Source organism: Embiotoca jacksoni, unplaced genomic scaffold (genome assembly GCF_022577435.1).
Source record: "Embiotoca jacksoni isolate LCO1_2020_lvr unplaced genomic scaffold, fEmbJac1.0.p SCAF_22, whole genome shotgun sequence".
NCBI classification, from domain to species: Eukaryota; Metazoa; Chordata; class Actinopteri; family Embiotocidae; genus Embiotoca; species Embiotoca jacksoni.
This window is the reverse complement of record NW_027185363.1, coordinates 6187979-6208656: the sequence shown is the minus strand read 5'-3', so window position 1 is coordinate 6208656 and position 20678 is coordinate 6187979. Positions and strand designations below refer to the sequence as shown.

Sequence of the window (20678 nt, the reverse complement as noted above, 5' to 3'; positions counted from 1 at the left end):
TTCACTGGAAGTTAAATGCGAGGGTTTCAGAACAGAACAGAACAGGCTTCAACGTCTGTTACATGTCAGAGCTGCAGAACAGAAAACGTATTGGTATTGTGTCAAATACATTATATATATATATATATATATATACGTATATATAGATACATATATATATATAGATACATACATATATATATATATATACATTTATACATGTATCTATCTATAGCTATATAAACATATATATATATGTATATATAAACATATACATACATATATATATATATATAAACCTTTCTTACCTTGTGACACAACTTTTAGACTACAGCCACAGTTCAATATTCAGCAATCTGCATGATATTTCAATGAACCTGCTAAGTTTGACTAACAACTCAAAAAAATGTGGCTTCTCTTTGACTAGATATTAGTTACAGAACATGCCTTCATACACCTATCTTGCCGTTTACTTCAGTGATTAGCTGTTTGAACATACAACTACTGGGACTCTGGTACAGCTTCTGTGTGGCGTCATGCTTCCCTCGTTAAGCGTACTCAAGCTGGAACAGGTCGAACATAAAAGTCATTGTCAAAGTAACTTTATTAAAGGCAGATATAACTGTGGTCTTGTAGTCTTTTTTTTTTTTTAATTTTTTTTTACCATCTATTCAGTGCATAACTGCAGGGACATTTATTCTTGAATGAGCTATGTAATAAGAAAGTCCAATCTTGCTCTTGCAGACGATATTGTTGATGTGCGAAGTGAGCCTCTTGATGATTTTACACAATATTTCTAAGAGAGTAAGGTTTAAGACAGAGGGTCGAAACAATCCATTACGATTAAGTGCTGTAGGTTTGTCCTTCTGGCGGTTGCGGAAGCTTCATATTTTCTTTGGACATCATTAGACGCCTTAGCTCTTGAAGAACAATTTTAATGCTATAAGAATTCTGCCATTTTGCTAATATTGGTATGCTACGTGAATCCACCTGGGAGACGGGAAGAGAAGAGAAAACACCGAATCAGTCATCGTGAAAAGACCCGCCGGCAGCGAGTCGTCGCACGGCTCGCGTCGGCTGCAAAACAATTTCTGAACCCCCGCGGGTGACACAGAACACTCGTGACATGACCGTGCGTCAGATTTGCGATGACACTCACCGTCCCGTTGGAATTATTTATTCCGTTCATGCTAATTTTTGTTACAAATCTAACAGTCGGTGATGTCTCTGGGTATCTAGGTCCACATTCCACTTTCAGACTGTATATCCTGTTCTCGTAATTGGTCTGAAAAAGAGCAGCAGAAAAGCAAAAGTTGTCATGGGTTAAAGTACCGTCACAATTATCATATAATCACCTAAACAAGTTATTTGAGCTGACCACAATCATTTTGCGTCATTGTTAGAATAGTTTCCATTTATCTGTATAAAAATAGCTGGAGGAAACTTAACAAATGTCATATTTCCATCATGCTTTCCAGCCTTTGAGGTTTGACTGGAATCGTCTCGTTGTGCTCCCGTCTTCTTCCGCGGTTCAATGACGCGAGTGGAAAACCACCACCGTCACAGTACATTTTACTACATGGTACACAGATTGTCAGTGGCGTCTTTGTATATTTCAGCACAGGCTTTGTATATTATAGGTATTGTCCATGTGTATGTTGTTTAATAAGCCTACACGAGCAACAGAAATGCAAGTTTTATTCATATTTTCCAGTGATCAATGCCAATTAATGGTTCCTCCTCTTCATAAAGTCAGCTATTAGGATTCTAGTATGATAAAGGCATAAAATGAGAAAGAGAAAAAAAAAAAATTGCAATTGTGTGCATGATAAATATTCACCGAATAAAATGTCGTGATCATAACAGCCCCACATTAAATGGACAGTACTTTCTCTTGTGTGCTTACTCTTGCTGGTCCAATGATCATGCCTGTCCACCGTGTGAGAGTCATGTCTTCGTCATCCTCCAGGCCCCAGCTGACTGTGCCATCACCTTCGCCCTTCTGGCCCTCTTCAAGCTCTTCCAACAAGCGAAAATTGCGTGGAACTTTAACTCCTGCATGGAAAAACAAAATATGAACGCAGATTTAAAGTAAAATCTCTCTTCATTCTTCATCCCCCCCCTCCCCGACTGTTGACAAATTCAATAACAAAACAACAATGACTTGAGCCTCATGTGTGATGGCTGTCTATCCATAAAAAGCCTGATATAACTCATTTCTCTGTGCGACATAGATCCGTTGTAAAAACCAGGCAACAAAATAAAAAAAAGGGAGACATGTCCCCTTTGGTATATAAAAAAAAAAAAAAAAAAAAAATAGACAGTATATTCTATGTAGAGTCAATCTCACATACACCGTTCTGCTGCTGTAAAAACCAAAGAGGCCTAAAGTCAACAGTTCCTGGAATTTTTATGACACAGATGAGTCTTCAATAAAAAATGAACCTCCATGTTCGTGAATCATTTTTAAAGATTTATATCCTCAGTAGGAATCAGCGGTCTTGGGATTATGTTCTACAGACAGGAGAGGGAAGTCTGACGGTACTGAGGCACAATCTAACACAATGTTAGTTTTCACTGGGTTTGGGGTTTTTAATGGGATTTGTCACAATAAAAAAAAATAGAACATGCACGAAGCATGAGGAGGAGTTCAAAATGTAAAGATTTATATTAAAAAAAAATAATAATAATCAACTGGTCTAGAGCTAAACCAATCACTCAATGTATGGATTAACCAATCAACAAAGAATAAACTCGGGGACTTTCTTAATAACGGACCGTTCAGGTACTTTTTTTTTGGAGCAAAATTGATTTTCCGTTTGATGGTTCAGGATTTTACTGCTGGTTTTTTTTTTTTTTTTTGTGTTGTTTGACTGAAAATTGTAATTAAGAGAATATCTTGACAAAGCAAGTGATTTGAAGATATCACTACAGAAAACTGCGATGGGCACTTTTCCAAAAGATTAATTGATCGAATAAACCGGCAGATTAAACGGCACTTTAAACCGAGCCGGAAACAATTAGCCGACAGGCGGAAAAAATAATCAGCGGCGCCTTTGATGACCAATTAGCTGTTTTCATTCAACTACTTTTCAACTCTGGGCAGAAAAGACAACCCGCCGCTGAAAGTGTTTCGCGACTGCCGGCGCTCCACGCGCGCATCATTTCGCGAAAACCGACGCGCGCGCGTCCCATCTTTTTTTTTTAGATCGCCGACGAGCGAGCGTGAGCGTTAAAAACAAACGTGCAGGATGAGACCGGCTGACGCAAGAGCCGACACACGTCGGATTGATGCGCTTGTCCGCGCGAGACCTCGGCGCGCTGCGTACTTTGTCTGAACCCGCTCCGGAGCTGCATCCAATTTGACACCTCGTCCGCGAAGGCGTTCGTCGACGACACCCGATGCCGCGTGACGGCGAAGCCGCCGAACAAAAAAAGCTGCACTCTCGACACCCGTTTGGAAACCGGCCGCGAGGTTGGAAGCGTGCGAAGCCTGTGCTGCTGATGTTTAAACAAAATGGCTCGGTGACATCCGGTCATCTCGCGACCGGCCCGAGCCGACGATAAATGATGAGCCGCTCGCAGCTTTATGACTGGGGGAGTGGCGGAAGTTAAAAAGGGACGACGCTCAGGTAAAACTACTGTTATTCATAAGTATGATCCTGAAGACGTATTCACAGACGGGAGGGGGGGGGGGGGGGGGGGTGAAAAGAGGGTGATAAAAAAAAAAATTAAAAAAAAGGCCACGTGACTGCGGCAGAGGACAGGGAGAAAATTCAAATTTTCTCGTCACTGAACCGTTCACGTCGCCTCTTATCTCAGACAACATTCATCGCCGTCAGACTTGACAAATGACTCGTTCGGAAATCAATATTTCACACCTGCTCGGCAGCGGCCGACTTCGCGATTCCTCCATTTTGTTAAATGGGAAAGTGTTAAGATTTCAGTCCAACGCACGTTTGTGGCGGCCTCGTTGATTGATTGAGATCACCACGGATGCGTCGGCATCAGCATGTATTTCTGCAGCCGGAGCACCGACGAGCTTAAAAAGACACCAACAACTACCGACGGCGTAAACGAATCTACCGGGCATGTAATCGATTCACCATTCGGCCAAGTAAAACATCTTCAAATTAAGTCTCGTGGTCGACGAACGATCGAAAACTCAAAATTCAGGTCGCTGCGACGTTCGGGACGAGAGGAGAGTGAAACGTCAAATCTGAAAAAAAACAAAAAAAACGGATCCGTTTCTGCAAATTACAAATTGACAAATTACCCGTCGAGCGTTTGAAGATAATTGAATTTCCAGTAAGTCTTTCAACGTGCTACTTTTAGGGTTTGATATGTAAAACCACTCGGTGTACGGTCTGAACTTAAACAAGGCGCGAGTTGCCACGTCTACTGCGCGTCGGGGAATATTGGGCGCAAACCCCCGCCGCTACCCCGACACCACGACAGACAGAATAATGAGGATCCGTTTGTCCCCATTTGTTATTTCCCATCAACGTAGAGTTTCGTTTCTATTTCCCCTCCGTTTGTCCGTGGGTTGTCCTCGCCTCGCCTCGCCTCGCCGGTCCTCTCGAGGATCTTTTACTGGGAGCAAAGCAGCAGCTGTCAGTTTCACAAACATCTCAAGCATGCGTCAAAATGAAGTTCCCCGCGTCCAAATGCATCATCGTTACATCGTGTTGCAATGACACCACACCAGATGCATAAATTTGGCCTACGTCAGGAATATAGGCTTCACCGATGGGACTATAAAAAGGTACCGGTCGTACGTCACTCTAAAGTCGAAACCATCGACCCCTTCGCTACGTGTCCCGAGGCTGTAACTGCACCTGTGACTTAACAACCTCGATGGGGGTTCAGAGTGAATCGGCAGGTCGCCGAGCCTGTTTATCCTGAAGTAGTTTCAATGGAGAAGTTACTTCCTAGTTTCTCCATTTAACACTTCGTTACACCGTCCCCGTGCTGCGGTGCTGAAACCGGAGGCGTAAGAAAAAAAAAAAAAAAAAAAAACCCGAAAACATCGCGCGATTGCGGAATGAATTCATCAATATTATTATTTTATTTTTTTTCCTTCTTTAATACGAAGAGTTTATTTTTGTTGTTAAGTTGGAGAGGCACGAGCGCTGAAGCACACGCGGGCTCCGACTATGTGCTGAAGCAGCGCGTGTCACCTCCAGCAGCACAAAAATCAACTGGGTGCGTTTTTTTTTTTTTTTTTTTTTTTTAACAGTCCCCGCCCAACAATGGCCAAACAGCCACCTCATGTTTAGACACCGTTTTATTCCCCGATTTTTTTCTTTTTTTAATTATTTTATACCAAGTTAAAAAAAAGGTTCTAAATTCAGATTTAAAAAAAAAAAAAAAAAAAAACGTAGAAAATTCACGCCTGCAAAGCGAGGTCCTATTCCAACATGCGTGTTAATGTCACGGAAGACGATCAAAAATATACCACGTCGTTGTTCAAAGCACTTGTCGCCGTATTGCAGTTTTCGTGGCTCTGGAAGCGGACAGAAGACGTTGTGTGTGCTGCAGATTACGTCCGTTTTCCAGGTCCAGTCAGCGGGGACCGACTCTGTCTGTCTCCGTCGCGCTGCTGGAATATTCCAGTCGCTAAATTAGCCCCGCTAGCTCGCACCGTCTGCGGCTGTTTTCAACCCTCATATATATAAATATATATTAACGGCAACTTACTCCTATTAAAACGGTAATAGTGCATTTTAATAGCTTGTGGGTTTTCTTTCTCCCCCACCACCCCACACACACACTCGCAGTGCTGGCGACACCGGACGCGTATTTCAGCTAACTCACGGTGAAGCGGCTCCACGACATAGATGGCTCCCGAAAAGATCATCGCTTCCCCGAGAGGCGACATGCAAAGGAGGAAGGAGGAAGGAAGGAGGAAGGAGGACATCGCAAACGCCTAAAGTGGATAAAAAGGGGGGCTACGTTCGCGGCTCAGACTTTTGTCCCCGATTTGCGTCGCTTGTTAGGTGTTTTAAGTTTGAAGGCACACGAACCTGAGGAGGCCGCCATCTTCTTCAGCCGAGTCCAGAAGCGCACAGGAGTTGTGACATCACAGCGGTTAAAAAAAACAAAAAAACGGGCGAGCGAGGAAGCATCATACCGGCGGATAACCGCACTGCACGCGCCTCCTCCCCCCTCCTCGCGCCCTGCCCTCCTCGGGACCATCTCGCGCTTTAATGCTCCCTTTTTTTTTTTTATGCGCTTTTGTGCTGACTCTGAACCTTTAGGATACCCTTTAAGCAACTGTAAGGTTAAAAAAAAAAAAAAAAAAAAAAGATAAATAAATAAAATCATGTACAATCCTGTAATTAAAAGTGAGATTGCCACAGTGAATTTAGTTAACACCATTTGTCCAAAAAAAAAAACCAAATAAATACCCAAATACTCTTAACACTTCTGAGGCACCTTACTGCTCTGCAACTAGATTTTAAGATGAAAATAATTTAACTCCGCTACCTTCGTCTCGCAGCTTCACGGACTTTGAACACGATGAATATGAACAGCTCATAAAATATAAGTCAAACCAGAAGTTCACACAAACTGTTGGGCCTGTGACCCCCCCCCCCCCCTCCTTATAAACCAACCAACCAACCGTGGTGACATTTCCAGTGTATGCTGAGTTTATACTTATCAGTTCAATTTAAAATGCTGCTGCAGACCTAAAGGGGAAATTTTTTTTATCTGCTATATCACAAAAGAAGATTGCCGTTTCCCCCCCCCCCTTTTCTAAAGATACCTGATAACCTGATGTACGACCTTTTGGACAGAGGTCAGTGAAGAGGGGGCCAGTTATCTGTAGCTACAGCAGTTTTACTTTTGATACTTTGAGCATATTTGGGGAATAATATGTATGTAATTTTGGGTATGATTTGAAATAAATTATTGTTTAAGTAGATTTGTACTTCACTGGGCACTCATATTTTTTTCCCCAATACTACAATCATGTCAAAATATGCTTGTGTCTGGATGAAGTATCACATCTCAACTGTTGCACTGGTTCCTGCTCTCCCATGTGAAACCACTGCCCCCCAAATGCTCCTTAATTTGAACAAGCACATGTGTATCAGAGAATTACTGGTAACTGTGAATGTGGATTGTAACATTGAGTCATGTTTGTACAGAGTGGCCTATGTTTCACTATTGAACTTTACTGCCATCTACTGGAAGTTAAGCTGCATGGCATCCAGTAGGCCAAATCCTTGAAATGTTAATGAAAGGGGAAAATGATTTGCAGATCTGCCCTTGTGATTTCACGGGTTCTTGGGTTCTTCCTCTTGTGCCTTTCCACCAAGTTTCATTGGAGCCGGGCTGGTCGTTTTTCTTTAACCCTGCAGACAAACAATTCGAAACGAAAGCATTAATTTGAGGTAATGTCACACTCCCAAGTAAAACACAGTCACAGATCTACTTAAATACTCCTCAGTCTACAAGTGTAGATAATAGCGACAGTAAAGCACATAACTTAGTCCAATAGTATTTTAACATTTATGCCAGTTTCTGATCAGCGACACATGCTTTCAGATAGCCAATATTAACTAGCAGTAAGTAAATAGTATAAAAGCTAAATTGACAAATTACAACCACAAACAGCTATAATTAAGAGTACTTACCGTCTAACGTGAAGCATTTGAGGAGCAAGTAAGAGTGTTTCCTGTGAATATTATAAAATATATAAAATAGTAGATTAACAGTCATCAGTTAAAACCGCCATGGACTGTGGCAACAGGGGTTTCTATGGCAACAGGATTTTCTGACACCAGGAGAATATAAAGTCTGGAGTCTCCACTGAAATCTGAGATAAAGTCAAATTAAAGACGCACTCTGCATGTTCATTAAAATATGACTTGGTGTGAGAGCGGGCTCCTCGCATGCAAACAAACATAAGCCTCTTACTCTCATCAAATCTCCAGACCAGCCGCTGTGACCGCATGCACAAAATAATGGGTTTTATGGTCAGATTTTGTGAAGATTTTAAAGCTACTGAACATAATTTAATTGAAAGTCCATGAAATGATTAAAGATGCACATAAAAAAAAAAAAAAAAAAAGCACAAAGGATCTCAATATTTCACTCGAAGTAAACATTAAACAGCTTCAATAAAGGGCAAAAACATGCTATAGGGCATAGTAAACGGTGCAGATTAATTTATCAACTTTAAAGATAGATATGGGAACGCCTGAATACACTTTCCAAGCATTTTCAGTTGAGAAACATTTTATTTTTTTCTATGCAAGCGCTCTTTAAGAAAAATGTATGTGACATGAATATACTCAAAAGAAGCAGGCCGAACAGTTCAAGCTTCCTTTAACACCTCCCAAAAGACAAAAGAGAAACTGTGATTGCAATGTACAAGTTGGAAAAAGAACTTTTTACCGTAGCAGCACAAAACAGCAAAAATATTACTTGGAAACAGATAACAAATAAATGACATAAGTACTTTTAAATATTAACTCTTACTTGCCACAGTTTGTGATTTTGTTTTGTATTTCCTCATCATCTTTTTTGTTTGTTTTTTGAACCGCAACACAACACCGAAGTTTCAATGACTCGTTTGGTAATTTTGAATCATGTCCTTAAATCTGAGGATATTTAAACATCTAATAGTATGCCCAGAAAACATGCTGGTTCACTTATACAAACTTGTTTTTTTTTACAGCACGAGAAAAGAAGTTGACCCAGAACAGAGATTTGAAAGTAAGGACTGTACATAATTGCAGGGTGTGCCTTTTAAGCCAGGAGACGAACAGTCTTCCCAGTCACCGTCAAGTAATCTTCGTCAGCCAGGCCTCGGAGCGCCTCATCGAACAACTCCTTCGTGATCGCCTGCAAAAAACACGGTGGCATCGAAGGACGTCATTACAGGACGTGATACACATGGACAATGCATAGGGCTTTTGTACAGTGCAACTGTTTGGAAGCTAAATGTCAAACTGGGTAGGAACAAAAAAGCTCATTACTGTCACAGCACCTTGACTGACATCTCAAGAGGTGAAAATGAAATTGTTCCGATATTTCTGTGTTGATTTTACTCAAAATAAGGCAAGAGACAGTAAAGTACTCACCGTTTCAGATTGTCCTCTGAGGTCATCCAGCAGCTGCTGGTATTTCATGGCAGGCGTCTTCCCCTTCGCCTGGATCAGTTTCTTCAGGGCTTGGGCGACCTCTTCCTTACGCTTGCGGGCTGTGGCGCTCATACCTGCCATCAGAAAAACAAAAACAATACACTGAAGTACACTGTGGGGCTGCAAGAAAAGATTATTTTCTCCAATTATCTGAACCTTATTTTTGATTAAGTATTTGGTCTGAAAAAAAAGTTCTATCAAAACATCCTGGAACAGCCCACAACCCAAAGTTCTTCCATTTAATGATCACGTAAGGAAGAAACAACACAACAAACTCTAAAATTTGAGACGGGAAACCGTGTTGAGCATTTCAGCTTGAAAGGATGAATAGACTGTCCAAAAAGCTGCCAATAAATTCTGTCAAACTTGTGATCAATTCATTGTTTTAGCTCTTATCGGGGCTTCTCTTTGTGTCCTGCTTTGTGTCGGCTTCTGTTGGGTGTATTCGAAATGAGCAAGTCATAGGCAATGTACGGAAAGATAAATCTACCAAGAACGGTTCACTATTTCACAATGATTGTGAGAGAAGAGTCACTTTAACATCTCGTATCCAACGGCTGCCTCTAGAAACGACTTCCATACTTGAAAGGCCACCGTCTTACGTACCCGTGGTCAGAATAGAGATGTCGACGAATCCTGTCCTGGGGTCGGTGGCCGACTGTTTGAGGGCTTCTCGGTGCAGCCGCTTGGCCTCCTCCACGTCCATGGTCTCCACCTTCTCGGAGAAGCGCACCTTGGCGTGGGCCTCGGCCAGGCGGATCAGGGACTCCAGCTGTCTGGGGTAGGCGGACACCATGCCGCGACCGCTGCCTATCTTCCTCATGTCAACGTAGGCCTGAGGACAAACGTACAAAAGGTCACCTGCGCTCGAAGGGACCGATACCGTATTCATCTACTTAAATGTTTTAGATATAAAAGGCTGAAAGTGGCTTTGAAAAAAAAAAAAAAAAAAGAAGAAATTCTACAAATTTATTCAAAGAGCAAACTAACCTCGATGAGAGCCTGGCTTGCTTCCTCGCTCAGTCTTGGACTGATGTAAGTTCGCGCGTATGCGATGTAGTCCCTTAACACGGCCATGTCGAGGAACTCCTCCTCCATCTGCTCCTCACTCTGGTAGTACAGTGACACCAGGTGGTGGGCCAGCCTGCGGTCATAAGCCTCATCTTGGGGATCCAGCATGAGGAAGATGAGGTCGAATCTGATGGAGCAACAAATACGATGTTGAGCGTGACAGCCGAGAGACACGGGGATAGATGTCAGCTACATGTCGGGCACCGATGGTGCCGGCTGCAGACGCTCTTTATCAATGTTGTGTCCCCGAGTTTGGTGCATCTCGAAGAGTTGCTGCCAAGTTTAGTGTTTATAAAGTCAAAGAATGTGTTATCCAAGTAGAAAACATGGAATAACAAATAGAACTAAGGCGGAAAAAGGCAACAAATTCCATGAAACTGTGCCGTTTCTTTTTAAACCGCATGACACCATGTCTTTATTTCACTATTCTGCCACGTTTTAACAGTGGGAACTCTACTTTTTATTTCAATATTTGAGATGGCAGAAAAGTTTCGGAGCTGACATACAGCTCATTGATGCTTCAGACCGGTTCTGGATTAGATGATGGAGATTAAAACATGTTGATGAATTTTACAACAGAAATATGAGGACAAGTGTCAAATCCTGCCACGTTCCTTTTATTATAGTAACCCGTTCGGTACGTTCTTACTGATGCACCCCTCACGAGCTCGTGCGGCTTCGAAACCCGATTGGTGAAAATGTTCTCTAGTTTCAGTGCGACTGTGCGGACAGCTGCGGTTCACCTGGACAGAAGTGTGTGAGGCATCTGGATGTTCTCAATCGTGGTCTTCTTGGGGTTCCACTGAGACTCTACAGGGTTTGCAGCTGCCAACACAGCAGTGCGGGCGTTCAGCTGGCAGATGATTCCAGCCTGCAGACAAAGGAAAAAAAAAAAAAAAAAAAGAATCCCAGAGAGAAATAATCACTAATTTGCTTTTGTAACTGAACAAAGACACTGCGCAACGAGGCATTTGTTTTTTTAAAAACTGATCAGTATTGGCTGCACTGAGCCCGATCCTTTGTGTTACGTCAACTGTTGCACTGGTGTCATAAAAGAAGAGGACAATTTGGATGCAGAACATGTGGCGTACTTGCAGCTACACTGCGAGCGGTGTGGCTGCAATGTCAGCGTTTTGCAAGGCTGTAGTAACAGAGCTGCGTTCGATACTACCAGTTTGATACGGCACCAAACAAAATGAGCACTGAATGAAATCCAGAGAGTTCACTCGGGTAACTGTGACCTGGTTTAACAGCTTAACTTAACAATTAAACTTTATCAGAGTGGAATTGTTATTGTAATAGTCATTTTGAGTTTGTTCCACTAAGTGGAATGGATGTTAGTTTTTTTGTTAAGAAATAACATGAAAATAATTGCTGCATGACGTAAATTGATAAATATATTTGTGCGTTTACTTTGTGAAAAAAAACAACAACAAAAACACGAAAAACGATCAAAACAATCATAGAAACACATATAGCTGGAATGGGAGCAACTTTTTCAAAATGAATTAAAATCCAATTTAATTATCAAAGCATATTAATTGGATTTTTGGAGCATTTTAATGAAATTGAAGTGGGTACCTGTGCAGATGAATTATCCAAGAAAAGAAAAGTATCAAACCGGGACTCAGTCATTTTTAAATGACTCAAATCGGAGACAAAAAGACTTGTTCAGGACATCCCAATAAAACGCATTCCAGGTTTCGGTCTTACACGCTCCCAAACAAGTCTAAATCTGTCGAACATACCTTTGCGATGGAGAGGGTCTGCTGCTCCATGACCTCGTGCAGCACGGAGCGCGTGCTGTCACTCATCTTGTCGAACTCGTCAATGCAGCAGATGCCGTTGTCACTCAGCACCAGAGCTCCGGTCTGCAGGACCAGCTGCCGGGTCTCCGGGTCCTTCATGACGTAGGCGGTGAGACCCACGGCGCTGGAGCCCTTTCCGGACGTGTACTGGCCGCGGGGCACCAGGTTGAAGACGTACTGCAGCAGCTGGGACTTGCTGGTGCCGGGGTCGCCGCAGAGCAGGATGTTCATGTCGGCGCGGAAGTGACCGCGGCCAGTCTGACTGAAGTCCTTCCGCGTGCCGCCGAAGAGCTGCAGCAAGATGCCCTAGAACCAGCAGAGAGGGAAGAAGTACTTAAAATAAATTCTCAATGGGTGACTTTGCTGAACTTATTTGCTAATTTCATCCAACTGAGGTGAAACACGGGCCTTTTCAGACATTTGGACTTGGTTTGGAAGTCGAGGTGTAGTAACGGTGGTGACGTAAAAACCTCTGTTTCATAGACAAAAATCAAGGTGTAGTTAATAACATTGTGACGCAAAAAAAAAAAAAACCGCTTTTATTTTATCTCGTTTTTTTAATTTTTGTTTTGCGGCTCTTCTCGTGTCCTCACTGCCGTTGTTTATGCTTTTTGAAAAGCTTCAAACAAGTATGTTGGTAGTTATTTGGGAAGCAGTAAGCTATTTAGTTGATATTAAAAATTTTCAAAGTAGTCAAGACATAATCAACTGGAGTGATGCCTTTTCCAGAATATGTCGAAGGTTGTTGTTTTTTTTGGGGGTTTTTTTTGGAGGGGGGGGGGGTTCATTGCACGTTTAATGGTTAGCTGCAGTAGGGACAGGTAGGAAATGTGGTGAAATAGAGCAGGGAAATAATGTGCAGAAAATGTCAGGCCGGGCGGGAATCAAACGGGCGACTTGACAGCTGAGGGTATTTTCACCCACGAGATATGCACCTAAACCACTCGGCCGTTGGGTCACATCTTTTTATGGGGGAAATTAACACATTTCCAGCTTAAATATTATAACAATATAGATGAGCCAACAATGTTCAGCTCCTTGGAAACGATTAAAAAAAAAAAAAAAGTCTCTTTCATTCACTCCCCGACAAAATCGTGCATCATTTTGGAGATGTTTTGGGAGTGTTGTCAATGAAATCAAAACAAAGTATATAAAGTAATCAATTTCTATTATTTGAAGCTCGTCAAGTCAACAAGAGAACACAGAGACTGAAATATTTTCTCAGCTCCGATTCGATCCATAACTAATTCTACTTAAATTACCAACTTCAGCTGCTTTTATGGATTTACTCCCAATCACACAGCTTTCTGCTCATCATTATTTTTGCCGTAGCAGGAAACACACAGGTGAGACTAACAACATTACCGACAGCTCCAGTAACATTAGGTTACCCAATACTGCACCCGTGTTTTCCGGGTTACAATCAAACTGTCTGCTGTTCTCATAGGGGCACAAAACTGTGTTAAATCACTGTTGACTTTTTTTGTTGTTGTTTTTTTGTAAATGCATGCTGTGCCTTAAATTCAATAACCGCAGCGTTTGTTGGCACGTCATGCAAATCCGTAGGACTGAGAGTCTGTGTTGCTAAAATATGTGTTTACTCCCGTTATTGGGTGCATGTGGAGGTTAACACCGAGATTCTTGGCTCGCATCCATTCTCGCACTCGCGCGCGCACACACACCTTTTTGATGTCCTCATGTTCGTAGATGCTCGGTGCGAGGGCAGAGGAGAGGCGTTCGTAGACGTCTGGCTTGGCTGCCAGCTCCTTCAGCGTCTGGACGCGGTCTTCGGTGAAGAGCTTCTGTTCAGCATCCTCGTCCAAACCGTGCAGGCGCTTCTCGTCCGTCTTGCGGAAGTGGATGGCATCTATGTGGGTCTTGTAGACGGACTTCACGTTGTTCTGACGAGGGTTGACGCGCATGGGGACCGCTCGGTAGACACCTGCACGGACATCAAGAGGGACTGTTAGGATGCGCGTTGATGAAATATTCCGACATAACTGCTCTGGAAAAGGAGGGTAATGCTGGAATAATGAACCCGTCGGCAAAAAATAATTACAAAATACTTTGATAATCAACATTCATTAACATTTGTGCATTCCTGCTTCTAATGCGTGTACAATTGCCTTGTTTTATGTTATGAAGATGTCAATTTTCTAAACGATATCAGAGCTAAAATCATGAGACAATAAACATAAAAACATTCTGCAATCACATTCGAATAATAGTGAACTGCAAAAAGCATTTTTCAAGCAAAAATATAAAATGACTCTCTGGCTCTCGCTTCTCTTGTGTGGATTTTGTGCTTTGCTTTAAACTGTGATGGTACATTTTTACAGTTTTTACCAACAAAAAAAAACAACAACAAAAAAAACAAAACACTTGGCAGGTTAATCAATAATGGAAATATTCACGAGATTGCATCCTGAGCAGTAGAGAGATTTAGGAGATCTTACCGGTGATGTTTATTCTGTCTCCTGGCTGCACTTTATCGACTAGATCATTGTGAGCATACACAATGGTTGTGTGGGGCGTCTGACCGGCCGGCATGTCTTCAGGGGACTCCTGAATTTTGATCTGTTACAAAAGGAGGATCAATAAATGAACAGATGCCCTGACCTCCGCCGCAACACATCACCGATTACCACCTCGCATATTCAGAGATTAGGTGTCGCGGGCTGTTGGCGATCTGCCCCTTTACCAGCCCCGTCAAAACTCTCACCATCTGTTTGTCTGAAAAGGCTGAGCGGTTGTGAACGAGCGCCAGGCTGTGGGTGGTGTTGCAGTTGCGACACACGGCCGGCTCGGCGATGCGCCCGCGATCCACCTCCACGCGGGTGCTGTAGGCGCACACCTGGCACTGGAAGAAAGCCTCCTGCATCTCGGGGATGAGCTGCGAGGTGCGGATCACCATGCCGCTGATCGTGATCAGCTGATCGATGTCTGTGGAGGCAACACGCGAGGTGTGCAGAAGCTTTAGCCCGAAGCCGGTAACCCAACGTTCACAAAAAAAACCACGCTAAATATGGGCCGGGATGTCTTACAAATGGCGGCCCGTATATCTGTGATTTCACGTCGCAGGCATCCGGTGACACGGTCTGGATTAATGAACACGCAACGCACCTTCTGGGTTCAGGCTCCTCATGTTTCTGGTTTTCAGGGCGTTGTAGGGGCGGACCTGGATCTGGTACTCGAGGATCGAGTCTGGGAAACGCTCAAAGAAAAGTTCATTGACTGCCATGTCAAAGGTCGGGATGACTTCCTGTGAACAAAACAAATGACTCAATGTACCTTCAAACGTGTAGAGAAATATAGTAAGAACTTTAACAAAAGGGAAACCGCAGCAGCTTGTATATCATACATAAGATGCGACTAATAATACGAGTTGCCACTTCCGTCTGCTTTTAAGACAGTTTGTTCAGGAATTCTGTACTTTTTTTGCATTATGATAACAGCAAGCTGTCGCTTCTGTCCAGTTTCTGTTGTCATTCAAGTCTTTTTAAGGAGGATTTGTAAATTGGTAGTTAATTCAAAGTATTGAAGTAGAGTAGATAAAAACCAAAGTAAAGATTCATCACTTTATTCAAGAATCAAAAAATGTTTGCAATAATGGCAAAAAATAAATCACTTCGCATCAAAATTGTCCAAATTGACCGTACACTGCACCTGATTTAGGAAAATGACAGAATACTTGTAGAATAAGGATCTTTACCTGCGGGTAGCTGATGAGCTGCCTGTAAAGTTCCGCATCAAAGGACTGCACATGCCGGCAATTCACATTCAGCACGGGATCGCCGACAACACTGATCTGAGAGACGAGAAGAGAAAAATCTAAAATGCCCTTTGATGTCAAGACATTAAAAAAAAAAATCATCTTGTGCAGCGTCTCTTTGCCCTCGCACTTGATTTCCTGTCAGCTCTTCATCGCTCACAGTCCAACAACATATTATAAGTCGTGTTTTGAGTCCGGGTCCACCCTATGCATAGGTTCAGGGCAACAGAGAACAGTAAAATAAGTACGCCACCTCTTCCAGCTTCTGCATGTATAACGGCTCGTTCAGGTCCAGACCGGCATTCTCATCTTCAGTGGAGGTCGAGTCAATGAACCTCTGCAGGAACCTCTGGAAGTAACGTAAAGCATAACAACATTGTTTTTTGGTTGTTTTTTTTTTATTGATAAACAAGAGATATTGCAAGTTAGCTGACATTTAAGGCACGTGTTCATACCTGGAACTTCTCCTTGCAGGTCGCGACATTAACATCAGTCCCCCAGATCACCAGTCTCTGGCCGGCGTTTGGCTCGCTGGCAACTGCACCATCGGTGCTTGGCTGAAAGAGGACAGTGAATATTTAACCTCTGTGACTTTAAGCTGCACGTTAAGTACAATAAATGACCAACGCAGTACTCCCGACTCCTCTACTGACCGGCTCAGATTGAAGATCGACTTGCGGAGCCTTCCTGACTGACCCCAGATCAGGACGCTGTCTGGCTGGCGTGCCACGCACTGCGCTGCGTGGGGTCCCCCCCACCCTGGAGCTGGGGGTCCCATACATCAGAGGGGAGCTCATGTCCACTTCATTGGGTGGGACTGTTAAAGGAGACGCATTTATACGTCACAAAAGATGATTACAAGTCTCCCGACGGATTTCCATTCGATGAGACCAAAATATCTCAAACTCTGTTTCACCTGACGGTCGTGGGCTGGAGAACAGAGAAGTGTCCTGCGGCGCTGCAGGACTGAGCATGTCGGTGGCTGGGGAGGTGGGCATCGGCATCAGGTCACCTGTGGACGAGTCCTGGCCTCTGCGCCGCTGAGAGGGAGGCGAGGTGGGGTCCTCATTTCTGGCTGGAGGTTACAGAAGGCATGAGAAGTTATTGACAACATAATGCGGAAGCCCCTAAACCGCAAACACAAGTCCATCTTCATGAAGACAATCATAAGAGGGAAAAGTGCAGCGATCTTACGTGTGGGCGGGTTGCTGTTCCTTCCACGTTTGCGGCCGGGAGTCGAAGTTGGGGAAGACATTGTTGCCGGGATATCTGTAAATAAGGGAAATTGATATGATTAATCTTTGTTGGAGATGCACAGGAGCACATTAAAAGAATACAAATCCTCATACTTGGTGCACCTGCAGTTTTCTTTGATTTCATTTGATGAGGACTGGCTGTGTGCTTTGACACCGATTGCTAGTGCACTAGTGTACTTGAACAACAGCTGATCCTTTGCATTTTGAGAGGTTTTACTTCACTATTATTTCTCGCTACACTTTTCCAACTCATCGGGTTACTCTGCAGAAAAAAAAACTGCACACGCAAAACATGCAACAAACTCTGTCAATATCCCAGCTACATACCAGTAGTATATAAAAACACGTATGTAGTACTGGGTACCTTTACATGTTTACACTTCAATGAATCAACCACCAGTCACTGAAAAGAAAATTAACTTCAACACTTCATTCGTTGGCACATTAAGGTCTTTTGGTTCATTTTAAAGTATTTCACATTTTCCGTCTTATTATTACTTTTATTGAGGAAGTCAGTGAGTTAACAAAACTTGGGCCACCATTTGACATGTGGCCGCAGAGGAGACAATGAGCCGACACATTACTTGTAGTTTTTAACCTGATTTAACACTTAAAAGTGAGCATAGAAAGAACAAAACACCTTCGTGCACACTCTGGTGAACTTGTTTAACAGCCCACGCTGAGATAAAAAACCACAACAACTTACAGTTTAATGACAAAATATGCTGAAAATCGATCTTTTCTTACCTCTTCTTGTGTGTACGTCGGAGTGCTGCAGATGTGGCGCGAAACTGCGGGTGACGTAATTTTCGCGGGGAACTTTGAACCAATGAGAGGCCAGGATCGTAAACTTGCTTCCGACTCCTACACTGAGGAGGGGGTATCTTTTGGGTTTCTACCGATGCGACTTCGATTAAACATTAAAGACTGTCTTTAAGAATACAAAATACTTTAAATTAAACTAAAAAATAACAACGTATACTTTTCTGTTTGATGTTTAAAACATGATCTGTGTTTCCTACGAGTAGTCGAGTGATCTTTCTACCCTGAGCTAATTTGGTTTGGTCCGACAACGAGTGAATTTTTTTTCTGCCTTCATCTTTATTGTAACAGTTCGTGACACAAAAATGTAAAACATACAACAGTAACAAAACATAGAAAGCGCAAATGATCTCAAAAATGAAATAACAGCGGATAAATAATTAGGCTATTGTTATAAAAGATTAGATTAAATTTTTTTTAATTGCATTTAATTTAACAATTTACTTTTTATAAATCACAAAATCATTGAAAGAAATCATATTTACTCCGTAGCCACTTAATGTAAAGTTTACTTGAATGCGGCATATTTTTTGATGATCTAATAGAGTAATATGTTTTAGCTCTGAGGTTGTACTGAACTAGATTATAGTCAGGGGGGATTCTAATTCTCTGCCCCACTCAACTCTTATTATAATGCATAATACATGTAGCCTAGTACAACACCATCTTTTACTATCATCACTAATACTATATGATGTGATATTCAACTGATGGACACATTTCCAACATTGTCAACAAAAACTGAACATTATAAACGTTGTAATGGCATTATTTATGGATGAGCTGCTACGCTTACTTGCAAAAGATTGCACTGGTAATGAACTGTTTATTACATACGGCCCTGAAATTGGTCTTGGAATCAATCGTTTATGATTTACTCATTTCTGAATGTGGAAAAATGTTCTTCCTATCATCTGAGGAAATGTCAAATTTAAAACTTTATTCATTTATTTATTTAAGTATTTGCAATAATGATACATGTATATAGTCTTAATATGTGTTTAATATACTCATCTGCCAATACATTTATAGGGGCGGGAGGGGGGGCATGATCAGTTTTACTTAATGAAATAAATGACATTATCCCGCAGGTTCGCACACTGACCACCCGGTGGCGCAGTTTTCATTTTAGAGAGTACCGGGAGAGAGGAAAAGTACTGCAAACTTCCTGAGCGGAAAACATGGGAACATTTCCGAGAAGTGCCAGAACATGTGTGATTTGAAGAGGAGCTCCTTGTAGACGCCATACAAACCACCGCCTTTCATTTGATGCCTGCTAATGCAATACAAGCATTATTGGGAGCAATAAAATGAAACATTTGACAGATTTAAAACTGAATTTGTAGGCTTGCTTATATTTGTTTTGCTGTATGTAACTAAGTACATCTACTGCCACAAGTACTAAGTATTTTGAATAACATGTTCTCATTTCCATTGGATGTAGTTTTCTCTTCACCTTAAATTCGTACACATTAATGTATCATTAATATTAGACATCCACAAAATGACACGTACATGGGCGCTTTTTCTGCTTTGTGAATAAGTATTTAATGTTTTGATGGGCTACTTTCAATACCTTTCAATACCTTCACGCTGCTAAAAAAAAACAACCTGTGCAGGACTTTTACTTTCAATGGAATATTTTTATGTAGGAAAAGCATCTTAAACCTGTTTCAACGCTGTTCAAATTTGCGAAAACATATACGATAGTACTGATTTACTAACAGAAATGGGAATCTTGACAGCTGGATCTGGAGTAAAACTACTCGTGTGTGTGTGTGTGTGTCAACACTTGTCCAACAAGGTTGATTCTGCTCTTGAAAAATCAGTGTCCCCCCCCCCCCCCCCCCCCTCTTGAACTGCCCTACATCTTTGTGACGTAGACCAGCATGACAGTACTTGCCACTATACAATAACTTATGAATGCATGTCTTGTGTGATGATGACAGCCTAAAAAAATGCCTTTGCTTTGATGGTCCCCCCCCCCCTTTTATAGCTCCTCTACTGTATCACACATTGTTAATCCGATCACAGAACTAAATACTTTTGCGGAAGAATAAAAGAATTGAACTTAATCCGAGGTCATAAGATTCTCAAAACAAGCAACATAAGGACACTTGGAATGAAGTAAGAAAAAAAAAAACACAAAAAATAGCTAAATCTGAACATGAAACTGAGCTAAATTGAAAGTCTTTGACACAATATATATATAAATATATAAATAATATGAATGAATGTCTGTAGGATTACTGACAGACTGAAATATGGGTTATGCTGTCCTTGTTTTGGTGGTTTTCCCTCCAGTGTAACACTTTTATCAATAACTGTTTGATACATCTGACCTTTTTAGACCCATGTTGAATGTTACCGTTTGCAAACTTATTTGTCAAGCATTTCCATTTTCCAACAAACTTATAGTGTAGTTAGGTTAGGTAGTTACTTTATTAATCCCCGAGGGGAAATTTTTTCGCTACAGCAGCATACAGAAGCAATAGTTCTTATTGCGTTATATTTAATTACTTCTCATAAGCACTATTACAGATTAAACAACCCTACATTACGTTTAGAATTTACACTGTTGCATGGAAAAAGTCTTAAAAATGAAGGTTGACTTTTGTTTTCAGGTCTTGTACTTCGGTTAGATGCCACCACAGCGTCCCACTGTTTTGTGTTTTTGTTTGGTTGGTTGGTTTTGGGCATTAGTTTTTTTGTCACACCGTCTTGTTTAAAAAGACAAAAGTGTAAAATGTCTCTTACCTATTGATTTTTGAATTCAAATAAAAATACGATATATATAAAAAAAAGAAGTCATATT

At 41.9% G+C, this 20678-nt stretch overlaps 2 protein-coding genes across 3 annotated transcripts; both read right to left on the bottom strand.

Moving 5' to 3' along the window:
* Window positions 1–565: 565 nt before the first annotated feature.
* ube2v2 (ubiquitin-conjugating enzyme E2 variant 2) lies at window positions 566–6109 on the bottom strand. Of its 2 annotated transcripts, none has more exons than XM_069157525.1 (4): window positions 6006–6109; window positions 1886–2034; window positions 1139–1264; window positions 566–969 (listed from the first exon to the last, which is right to left on the bottom strand). In XM_069157525.1, the coding sequence occupies exons 1-4, from the start codon at window positions 6019–6021 to the stop codon at window positions 823–825; spliced, it is 438 nt and encodes a 145-aa protein (XP_069013626.1). In that variant the 5' UTR covers window positions 6022–6109; the 3' UTR covers window positions 566–822. The 2 variants fall into 2 exon arrangements, with proteins under 2 accessions (XP_069013626.1, XP_069013625.1); XM_069157524.1 differs by lacking the exon at window positions 6006–6109 and adding an exon at window positions 5797–5918.
* Window positions 6110–8026: 1917 nt separating this feature from the next.
* Window positions 8027–17824, bottom strand: mcm4 (minichromosome maintenance complex component 4). Its single transcript, XM_069157523.1, has 17 exons — window positions 17789–17824; window positions 16980–17054; window positions 16702–16860; window positions 16439–16602; window positions 16241–16342; window positions 16039–16134; window positions 15726–15821; window positions 15137–15275; window positions 14736–14956; window positions 14470–14590; window positions 13696–13955; window positions 11954–12319; window positions 10949–11076; window positions 10125–10332; window positions 9741–9969; window positions 9075–9208; window positions 8027–8835 (listed from the first exon to the last, which is right to left on the bottom strand). Exons 2-17 carry the CDS (start codon window positions 17038–17040, stop codon window positions 8740–8742), a joined length of 2580 nt encoding a protein of 859 aa, XP_069013624.1. The 5' UTR covers window positions 17041–17054; window positions 17789–17824; the 3' UTR covers window positions 8027–8739.
* Window positions 17825–20678: the final 2854 nt, after the last annotated feature.